General features: G+C 47.3%; 1 protein-coding gene across 1 annotated transcript in view; it reads left to right on the forward strand.

Annotated features, from left to right (window-relative positions):
• PKD1 (polycystin 1, transient receptor potential channel interacting) overlaps positions 1-11606 on the forward strand; it is a gene marked incomplete at its 5' end in the record, with an annotated part of 85075 nt that overhangs the window by 11831 nt on the left and 61638 nt on the right. The window contains 7 exons of the mRNA XM_029283596.1: positions 340-461; positions 543-679; positions 5219-5303; positions 5989-6738; positions 7649-7780; positions 9328-9503; positions 10029-10162. Coding sequence (XP_029139429.1) covers positions 340-461; positions 543-679; positions 5219-5303; positions 5989-6738; positions 7649-7780; positions 9328-9503; positions 10029-10162 — 1536 coding nt within the window. The remainder of the gene's footprint in view (positions 1-339; positions 462-542; positions 680-5218; positions 5304-5988; positions 6739-7648; positions 7781-9327; positions 9504-10028; positions 10163-11606) is intronic.

Below are 11606 nucleotides of genomic sequence, written 5' to 3' on the forward strand. Positions count from 1 at the left end.
TTCTTTTGTAGCTGGGAGGGTGGGAGGTATTATGTAATGAAACAGAAAAAGAAAAAAATATACAGTAGAAAATGGGGGCGGGGGGGAAGAACCACCGAGCCAATTATTTGAAGCAAGATACGCTTTCTGATGAAAGCCTGTGTCCCTTTTATGCTGCTGCTTCCCCAGGCGCCTCTGTGAAAGTTTTATTTGGAGCAGAAAAAAATCAAAGCAAAATTATGTGAAAATTCCTCAGATTTCAGAATTTGGGAGACCGCTGTTTAGAACATTGCTTTTGGAATAAGAAAAAGAGATTAATGTTCCTCCCCACCCCCCATTTTTTCCCTTCGCTCCTTCCAGTGGAGATTCTTTTAAATGCTGACCACTTTCGACTGGGATCTCTTGTATTTGACACCTACGTGGCCACCAGAAGCCTCACCGAAAGAGAAGAAGACGCACCTGCCCCCTCAGGGCCAGTAGAGGTGAGGAGCGCTCACAGTCTCCCTTGGGTGGAGATCGCTTACGAGAGATCGGGGTGAAATCTTGGCCCTTCTGTTTTCCAGACTCTGGTGTTCCCTCGCTTGGCGTTTCAACAAGAGGGCTTTTTAGTAGCCTTGGAGCTGGTGACGCAGAAGCTACAACGGCTGGCCCATGTCTGGTTTCGAGTACACCGTCCAGCCCACCCAAAAGGTGAGAGAAGGTTAGATAGATCAGACGCTCTGGATGCTAGTGATCCAGGTGTCTCTGATGTCATGGGCTAACAGTTCTTACTTTCAACTAATGACGATATCTTGCCCTGCCCTCTGGAGCAATGGAAAACAACCTTTCGTCCTGTATGCTGCTCTCCTCTGGGTAATTGGAAGATTCCTTTCCCTCTCCAGGTCCTGTCTAAGGAGCCTTTAGGGCAGGGGGTTGGGCATCCAGAAATCCGGTCCGCAACATGCCAGAAACCAGGCCACAGAAACAAGCGAAGCTCCATCCGCAGGATGCAGGCAGCACACGAAACCACACCCCCTCCAGTCCGTGGGAAAACCTCTCTCCTCAGAACCTGTCCCTGGTGTCCAAAAGGTTGGGGGGCACTGCTTTAGGGGCACCTGTTGTGAATATTCCTGCTGCCAGACACTCTAGTTTGAGCATCCCCCTTCAGTGGCATTAAAACCTGATGCAGCTGCTCTTCTAGGGACCCTATCAGGCAATGGACTCTTGGCCTAAGCCTTTGACAGTGTGATGCAGCTGCTAAGAAGGCAAATGCTATCTTGAGGCGCATTAATAGGAGTAGAAAGTCCAAATCATGGGAAGTCATAGTTGCATCTTTTGGGGCATGATCAATTTTGGGCACCACAGTTCAGAAAGAACAGGGACAAGCTGGAGTGGGTTCCAAAGGAGAGTGAAGACAGGAAAGGACCTGGAAACCAAGGCCCATGAAGAGGGGCCAGAGAATTTAGCCTGCAGAAAAGTCGACTGAGGCAAGTATAGCAATAGCAACAGCACTTAGAGTTATATACCGCTTTACAGTGCTTTTACAGCCCTCTCTAAGCGGTTTTACAGAGTCAGCGTGTTGCCCCCAACAATCTGGATCCTCATTTTACTGACCTCGCAAGGACGGAAGGCTGAGTCAACCTTGAGCCGGTCAGGATCGAACTCTTAGCTATGGGCAGAGTCAGCCTGCAATACTGCATTCCAAACACTGCACCATCATGGCTCTTGTATGATATCAGTCTGAAATACCTGAAGAGTTGTCAAGTAGAAGTGGGACTGGGCTTGTTTTCTGTTGCTCCTGAGGGCTACAAGGAAAGATGCAAGATGTCTGAACTGCCAGATGATGGAACAGGGGCCCAGTGAAGTGGCGATGAGTTCTCCTTCAGTGGCTGGATGGTCATCTGGCAGGGATCCTGGGTTGAGCAAGAGGTTGGCCTAGGTCAGGGGTAGGCAACCTTGGCTCTTTTAAGACTCGTGGACTTCAACTCCCAGAATTCCTGAGCCAGCATGGGGGAACTATGGCCCCTTCATGACCCGTGGACTTCAACTCCCAGAATTCCTGAGCCAGCCTGGCTCAGCTTGGAAACCTCTCCCTTTCCCCTCAGCATGGCTGGCTCAGGAATTCTGGGAGTTGAAGTCCACGAGTCATAAAAGAGCCAAGGTTGCCTACCCCTGGCCTAGGTGGCCCCTAAGGTACCTTACCTAGGATTCTGTGACTGAGAAGTGGTTGTTGTCTATTCTATTCTTTTTTCTATTCTATTATTTTATTTTCTGCTCTTCCTTTTTGGATTGTTGGTTTGTTTTTAAGCTACAGTCATTTTATATGGTTTTTTTTATCAGTATAAACTATTGAAAGTCTGGGTAAACTATACTGGCATAAGTACCGTTGAGAAAGAATGATCAATATGCAAATGCCCCACTTTGAATATGGCATGCAAACTATCTTAACCCATCACTCTTCATCTTTCTGCAACCTCATTTTAGTAGGGAGAAAGGGAGAGGCTGGAAATAAATCGAAAGGTTTATTCTGTTTGCACGATGCTTCCAGAGAGAAAAGTGCTCTGGGAGAGTAGAAAGACGGTTTCTAGCTTAGAATGGTTGGGCATAAGAACGTTTCTGTAAAATACTGAAATAGCAAAGTAAGAACCGGGGCGCTAATGGCATGTTAGAGTCTCATTAAAACCAGGTAGATAAAAGCCGTAGTGTGTGTAAACGTCAATAATTTATGAGATTGGATTTTACACGGAGATGGGGAACTCTGTTAACTTAAGAAAAATATGAGAGATGGATTAGAGCAGGGGTAGGCAACCTCGGCTCTTTTAAGACTCATGGACTTCAACTCCCAGAATTCCCGAGTCAGCATAGAATTCTGGGAGTTGAAGTCCATGAGTCATAAAAGAGCCGAGGTTGCCTAACCCTGGATTAGACAATTAAAGTTAAGGGTTGGGGGGGGGGGAACCCTGCTACGTGAAATTCTGAGGCCTCCTCGGCTCGAGGTCTTCAGACGAGGGTCTTCACTCCTCTCAACCCGTTCCAATCGGTCCTCTGCCAGAGGGGTCCCAGGGGAATTTGAGGTGACTTCTCAGCTCCCTCATTCACTGCAGTCTATACAGGTAGTCCTCGACTTACGACCACAATGGAACCCACAATTTCTGTTGTTCAGTGAGGTATTTGTTAAGTGAATTTTGCCCCATTTTACGATTTTTTCTTGCCACAGTTGTTAAGTGAATCTGGCTTCCCCATTGACCTTTGACCCGTTGTCAAAAGGTCGCAAAAGGGGATCACACGACCTTGGGACATTGCAGTGGTCATAAGTATGGGCCAGTTGCCAAGCATCTGAATTTTGATCACGTGATCGTGGGGATGCTACAAAGGTTGTAACTGAAAAATGGTCATTAGTCCCTTTTTCCATTGCCGTTGTAACTTTGAACGGTCACTAAACGAACTGTTGTAAGTCGAGGACCGCCTGTATACATTGGTGCCTCCTACAAAGTGATCAAGTGATGTCTGTTATCCCCACCGTCTTCTCGAACCTGAGCATCCTCCAGATGTGTGGACCGACCTCAGAAATGATCGTGCTGCCCAGGCAATTGTAGGCCGCCCATCTGTGGCTATTCAGGTTGGAGAAGATTGCTGGCCAATAGCTGTGTTATGTGTGTGACTTGCATGCTGCCTCTGGGAAGGAAAACCCCCCATCCCCCAACCCCATTGCAGAGGAGGAAAGCAATATTCCTGAGAATAAATGGGGACAAGCACCAAGGAGAATGATGTTCCCCACTCCTCTGTTAATGCTTGGTTAGCTGGAGGTCAAGCAATGCTATAACACTCCATCTGGCAAACTCTGGAGAGAATGTTTGTGTGTGTGTGTGTGTGTGCGTGTGGTGTCTTAGATGGTGACCCCTCCCATCATTTCTCTTCACATGCAGCCTTCTCCTAGGGGTTTTTTTGTGGCCAACATTAAACATGTATTTTACTCTGCTCTGGAAGAAGCTCAGACAAAGCCAGAGTATTATTTGTTCTTGTTTTCCTTCAGAATGCAACGAGATCACAAACGTCACTGACCTCTTCCTTGTTCCCCAAGAGAATGAGACTTGGACACCAGTGGACTGTCCGGTTGGCCTCCAGTGGTGCCACTCGGCCAACTCATGCCAACCACTAGGAAGCTGCCGCCACCAAGAGCCATGTGCCACTTCAACACCTCCAGCAGCTTCTGGTGTTCCCCACCACTGCAAAAATAAATCCTGGAGCGTGGAGCTTAAGACATCGCATTTTACGTTGCCCCTGGGCCCCTCCACGCGGTACCTTGTAAGTGGAGAGTCCTTGGCAGAATTGATGCGTGATCAGGGTCTGTTTTGTAGCTACCGAGCTACTTGAAGCCAGTCTGGAACTGAACTAAAAAGCCAATAGAACTGCCCCGTGCAGCGACAAAGGCTGAGGTTATTCAGAAACAGTGTGGCATGTGCTTTATATTCCTGAATTTTTTCAGTGCTGATTAGTTGTTAAGATTATTCAGAATTCCTAATAATAGCATTGATAAAACTAAGGATGGATATTATGCTCAATTTGTCATCTTGGTTTCAAAGGACAGAAGAGAGCATTGGAAGGGGCCTGGGGCTCTTCCACTTCAACTCAGCGGCAACCAAGGACTAGTCTATGAGTAGGATAGGAGTGCAACACCCCCGCCCCTAATCCAGCCCTTATTCTCTCCTTGATATGGAAAGAATTGTGCCTTTGGTGTTGTCCTCCAGAATTGCCATTGTAATTAGGAGCCACCTATAGCCAAACATCCATGAGGACATTTAAACCCACTTCTGAAATTATCCAATTTAGAGCTTCATTTTGGTCACTGGATTCCAGGGATTTAAATATGTGCTTTTAACTGTCCCGAACCTTCAATCAGCTTCATTGAATAGCATCATATAGGTAGTCCTTGTTTAACAGCCCAGTAAATGGGATCATCATCTCCGCCACTAAGTAATGTCGCTAAGTGGGAAATCACATGACAGCGAAAGCGAAAAAATTAATCAATTTCACATCTTCAGCTTCTGTTTGCCTCCTAACTCCTCCCCACTTTTTGAAATGCTAGAGTGCCTGCTCACTGTCTTGTACACATTGAAAGCAATGTGACTGTGTCATTGCCAGGGCTAGGAGCCCAGAATAAAGTACTCTTGTGAAATTTCTTTCTTCCCAATCTCTTTGAGGGGGGGGAGTGATTTCTGTTGGCAATGTTTCATTTGACTCTTCACTCGCTCCCTCACAGAATGGGGAGAGCAAAGGGATTTCAAGAGATTAAGCTGTCTGCTCTCATACGCATCAAGAGCAATGCGATCTCAGAAAATGGCCAGGCAAGGGAGAGATTGCCTAAAGAAATCGCTTGCAGAGCAGAGAATTTGGAGGGAGGGAGAGAGAGAGAGAGAGAGAAATTTCAAAAGAGAGTGCTATAAACTGTTTATATAATGTGCCCGTGGCGCCCAGACCCAGGCTGCCAGCACGATCACGTTGCTTTCGATGTGTACAAGAGCAAACAGCTTACCTTTTGCAATCCCGTTCTCTCCAATCAATCTGCACTGTAAAGTGGGGGAGTGGGGTGGGTGGGCAGAAACACAGGTCAGACGTACAGTGCATATTGCTCCACTGTAATGGGGTGGTCACATTACTGAGGGATGCTGCAAAGTCGTAAATGATTGTAAATGGTCATAAAATTATTTTTTCAGCGCTGCCTTAAGTTCAAACAGTTGCTGAACAAATGGTCCATAACTGAGGACTACCTGTATGACAAAGTGGCTCACTGGAGTTGCTTTCTTTTTTCTTTTTAATCATTCCAGAAAAAGATTTCTTAATTCTCTGAGCTGCATATTTGCACCTCTTGTGCCCCAGTGCCTGCTTCTGACTTGGTGGGGGGGGAGGGGGGTTGCAATCAAGCCCACACACACTCCCCCACTTGCCTCCAACCCTTAGCTCAAAAGTAACAAATGGGAGGGGGTGCATTGTGTTGGGAAGAATTCATTCATTGGGACTTCTCTTCCACAGTTGCTCTTCAGAAGCAAGGACACCTTTGTCAAACCCAACGACACGGTGAGTGTCCAGCATGATGCCGGGCCTGGCGCTTTGCTTCTTTGCCGTCCCAGCCAAAAGCCGCTGGCCCAGATGAGCTATTTCACCTTCAGCTCTTCGGATTGGGACCCAGGCTGGCCTGCCCACCCCACTCCCCATGGCTGGCAGAACGATTCCCGGTGCCCTTTCAGGATCCTAGTGGCTGCTGAAGAGACTGTCCCACTCCTGCCAAAAAACAACTCCAGCGTCCACCGCCCTGGCCTTTACGTGGTGCAGGCCACGGTCAACAACGGCATCTTCAGGAGGAAGGTCTCCTGCGACTTCTGGGCTCTTTCTGCCATCTCGGGCCTCCACGTCATTTACCCTCCGGAAAAAGGTGGCAGAGTCTACGTGGAAAGCAACAGCACGTGGCTGGTGGTGAAAATCCTTTCCGGGATGAACGCAACCTCTGGCAGGCTGGGGGGCAACCAGAGCTTTCCTTTTGGACGGAGTTGCCCCCCAGCAGTCACGCCACTGGTGGCAGAGTGCGCAAGGGAGACCAATGACACCTGGTTCTCCGTAATCCTGCTGGAGGGCATTGGGCACAACCTGAGCACTGTTGTGCTGTGGGCAAAGAACGCCGTGAGCTCACAGAACATCACCGTCAGGGTGAGAGCAGAGGACGCCATCCGAGGACTGCGTGTGACCCCGGACCCAGAGACCAGGGTCCTGCAGAACAAGCGTGTGGTGAGTCGCCAGCTGCCAGTGTGCCCAAGGGACAGTAGGCGTCAGTTGTGGTTTTAATCTTTTTCAAACAAGGTTTTTTAAACGGCTCAAATGTTGTGGGTTTCAGATTGAGCGCAAAGTGAGATATCAACATGTTTTAGTTTCTTAGCTTTCATTCATTCCTGGGTCTTCCAGGCCATAGAATTTGTTTGAAATGAAGGAGCAATAATGAGAATACATGTAGCTTAAGGCTGATGATGTTACCTGGATGGTAAGAAAGCATCTTATAAGACCAGCTTCAGAGAACACCAAGTGTCACATCAGAATTCAGTTGTTGTGACGGCTCAGGTGAAATCCTTATTCAGTTCTCAAAGTGTACTCTTTTGTCTGCACCTAGAATGGCCTCCTGTTTTCCACTGGGAAGCTCCAAAACACTACAGTGGTCTGCCCCTACGAAGTCCATTCTCCCCTTCTGCTGGAAGGTCCTTCTATAACAATAGCGCTAGCACTTAGACTTATATACCGCTTTACAGCCCTCTCTAAGCGGTTTACAGAGTCAGCACATTGCCCCCAACCATCTGGGTCCTCGTTTTACTGACCTCAGAAGGATGGAAGGCTGAGTCAACCTCGAGCTGGTCAGAATCGAACTCCTGGCTGTGGGCAGAGTTGGCCTGCAATATTGCATTCTAACCACAGCGCCACCAGGTCTCCTAGCCCAGCCTTGGACATCAGCAGGAGGCCGAATGTCAGACCTGCCTCTTTCACAGTTAAGCCTGTTGGTTCCGACTTCCTTCTCGGGAAAAAGGACCTGATGAATGACAGGGCTCAGCTACCAGCCCTTCAGAGGCCTAATTTGAGCCTGGCCAGGATTGATGAAATATGGGCAAGGGTTGCTCCTTCTGAAATTGCTGCTTGTGCCTCTCCACTGCAGAGCTACATCCCTGTGATGGACGCTGGGTCGGACGTCACCTTCAGATGGAGACTGGATGACAAGAGCTCCTTCACTTTCTACAACGATGTCTTCCATGTCCTTTACCAGTCCCCAGCTGTGTACAAGCTGTCGGTAAGTCCAGGCCTCCTAGCAATCCTTCTTTTGTGAACCGTGGGCAAAAACGACGGATTCCCTTTTAAAGTAGCCTCTTGATTGTATGTCCTTCTCTCCTTCCAAGTGGCAAAGAGGAGTTTACCCAGCTTGATTTGCAATCTGGGGTGTACTGTACTCAGCAGGCAGGTGTTCGTCAAGGAATCACTGTCCATGATAGGATGCTTCCCTATAAATGTTTCATTTTTTTTCCCTCTGGCCAAGGGTAATAGAAATAGAAATAGAAAATTTATTTGGGCAAGTGCAATTAGACACACAAGGAATTTGTCTCCAGTGCAGAAGCTCTCAGTATCTATGCAAAGCAACAGAGTAATAATAATAATGATACCAATAAGAGGGCATCATAAAAGGATAATAGCAATACTCCAATCATACAGCATGGGTAAATATACTTAGGCATTAGATAATACTGTGAAAGTTAGGTGTTCAGCAGAGTGATGGCATGAGGGAAAAAATTGTATTTGTGTCTAGTTGTTTCAGCAATCAATGCTCCATAGTGATGTCCCAAGGGGAGGAATTGAAACAGTTTATGTTCAGAATGTGAGAGGTCTGTAAATATTTTTTCAGCCCTCCTTCTGACCTGCGCAATGTACAGGCCCTCAGTGGAAGGCAGCCTGGTTGCAATTGTTCTTTCTGCAGTCTTGACTATTCAGTTGGAGTCTGTGCCTGTCCTGTTTGGTTGCTGTACCAAACCAGACAGTTACAGAAGTGCAAATGACAAACTCAATAATTCCTCTGTAAAACTATATTAACAGCTCCTGGGGCAGTCTAAACTTCCTGAGTTAAAGCAGGAAGAACGTTCTTTGTTGTGCCTTTTTAATGATGGTTCTAAAGTTGTTCTCTAATAAGGCTGCTTCTACGGCCCAGAGAAGCATGTTTAATTAATGCACCTAACAGATGATGGAAAAGTGAACAGTTTTGATTTAGCTGAGACAAATTGTTTTGCCTTGTTAAACCTCAAAGCCAAAATGAGCAACTGATATGAGCTAAAGGTCTTGGCTATCTCAGGTTAATTCTGCCACTTTATGTACCCTTCCTTGTCTAGATCATCAAGATTTTCTCCACGATATTTCAGGGGCCACGTGGGGTTGGTTGTTACTTTGGTCTTCACATGCCGCCTTTCTCACTGTCGAGCTACTCTGGGCAGCTTACAAATTCTGATTCCAGGAAGGATCCCCCGATAGCTCCCTTGGCTAAGATGAGGGAGAACAATTCTTCCAAATTATCCAGGGATCTTCATAGCAGAATGGAAATCTTCATATGATTTTCCCTGATTTAGTATTCTAACCAAGATGCCATTCTGGGGTGTGAGAAGGGATTGAAAGGAGGGCCACTTTGTGAAGTATAAGTGGAAATAAAGAGAGAAACAAAGGGCAGAGCATGATCACCTGGTGATCAACCTCGTGATCGGGCAGGAAAAAGAACGGTGAACATTAGGAAGCAGCAGATGCCCCCAGTTCTGTATTGGTGGATGATGCGCCAAAGCAGTTGGTCTGTGTTCTTTCCAGCTTACAGCCTCAAACAATGTCAGCAATGTCACCGTGTGCTACAACATCACTGTGGAGGAGATGAACAGGATGAAGGATCTGAGGGTCTTGGGGATCTTGCCACACGTTCCTCAGAACAGCACTCTGGAACTGTCAGCAACGGTGACTGCGGATTCAGCTGTCGATGCCAGATTCCTGTGAGTTTTTCCACTGCTCCCCAGCAGACCCAAAAGAGGGAGAGCCACCCTTCCCTGGCATTCAGGCCAATGGGTGGTCCAGAAAGACCAGCAGGAATGCCCTTTGAGAGATGCAGCCTTTTAAAACTCGGCTGTGCAGGCACCAGCTGTACACTGCCCAGATTAATATATGGAGGTTCTTAAGGGAGATCAAGGGCAATCCAATCAGGGAAAGGCTGTGTTAATGTCATTTTGGGCCTTTTACTTTTGCACACCTTTTACACACATTCTGCCAGAGAGAAGTTCCTTGAGGATGGACTCCAGTACAAGTCCAAAAGGCTTGGAAGACTAAACCTCTGGTCCCAGTGACCGATCCAGATTGGATCCTTTTATTTCTGTTTCTCTCAATAATAATACATACTTTAAAACCACTGTGAATTTGTTTCCCTCTGCAAGAGTCTTTTCTACTTTGGCCAGAAAAAGGACACTGAGTTAACAACTGACCTGTCACTCTTCTACTGACAGTCTCGTTTTGTGACTCCCCAGATGGGATTTTGGTGATGGTGACCAAGTCATTTTGGAGTTCCATCCTCCCTACAATGAATCCTTCCTGAAGCCAGATCCCAAGATTCACCAGGTGCAAATTGGGCACAATCTGTCCCATATCTACCAAGATCCAGGTGAGAAATTCTTTTGGATATTTGAAATCAAAATCAAGTAGGATCCACACTTCCAGCAGCCTCCGTATCTCTTCAGCAAATCATGACTAAGTAAACTATGCACAGTTCAAAGGAGTGGGAGGGTCAGGATGAAGCCTGCATTAGAGTTAACTTAAAATCTCCTAATATGGGGTCCCCAACCTGTGGGCCACTGCCCACTACCGGTCCATGGCCTGTTCAGAACCAGGCCGCAGAAGTGGCGGGTGAGCATGCATGTGTCTGCAGCTCCACTTGTGCATGCAGTGGGCAGGCAAGTGCATGCATGCAGCTCCATTTGTGCGACCGCACATGCCCGCCACTTGAACAAATGGAACTGCTGCACTTGCCCACCACTCACATGGAACCATCCCGCCTCTCCCCGCCCCCGATCCTCCAAGCTGGAGAGGTTGGGGACCGCAGTGATAATAGGATTGCTCCCACAGTAATTAACAACTATCTGTCCCATTTAAAGCTAAAACCGAGGCAGAACCAAAGGCTTTCAGCTTCACAGGCAGCCCTAAGGCCACAGATCTGCACCCTCAGCCTCTTATCAATTGCTGAAGTTGGCTAATGTTTCTTTTGTCTTTTTACTTTCTCTCCTTTCCTGTTCTTCTCACCACCTCCTCCAGCGGCAGCACCTTTCTCTTGCCCTTCCTTCTCTTCCATCCTCAGGTAGCCTTTTTATAACTCTTGCAGTGATCGTCACCATCCTCATATATTCTGAACTGGCTAAATTGCAGGATTTGGGTTTGGATAGGAGAAATGGGGCTTAGAGAGAGGGGAAGGGGAGCACGTACAGTGGTGTTTCTCAGCGTTGGTGAGTTTAACACGGGTGGAGTTCAACTCCCAGAATTCCCCAGCCAGCATGTCTAAACTGGGGCAGGAAAAGAAACTGGCATTGTGAAGTCTGATATCCCAAGGTCTGTTTTTTGCAAAATAACCTTGGCTGCCTTACCAGCCAGCATTGTGCTTTGCTGGTTGTGGTTTACAACCTGCACATAATGTCATTATTATTTATTCATCTGTTTGTGTGCTTGTATGTTGCTGTGTATTTATTTGCACATCAGATGCTGCTGTGTGTCTTGGCGAGAGGGAAAAGGGGGACCCCCTAGTTCCCTTTCTGGATTGTTTTCCTTGGTTCTCTCGACAGCAAAAGGAGGAGGGCGGTTAATGAAATGAAGCAGAAGATGGGCAGAGAAGGACTCAATGGCCAGTAGGGACAATTTCTGAAAGTATAGAAATTTCGCTTATACATCTACACTTTGGGGGCATCTGAGTTACTTTATAAGCAACTTGGGGTGGTGATTTAATTTAGAATACATATAATCCTCACTTAACGACTGTTTGAAGATGGAGCCTAGAGAGACTTACAACCCAAATTTGAAGTTCTGACAGGTTCTCTCCCCCCCCCCCCCCCCCCCCCCCC

This window comes from Protobothrops mucrosquamatus, unplaced genomic scaffold, assembly GCF_001527695.2.
Source record: "Protobothrops mucrosquamatus isolate PMUCROS unplaced genomic scaffold, P.Mucros_1.0 scaffold148, whole genome shotgun sequence".
Classification (NCBI taxonomy): domain Eukaryota; kingdom Metazoa; phylum Chordata; class Lepidosauria; order Squamata; family Viperidae; genus Protobothrops; species Protobothrops mucrosquamatus.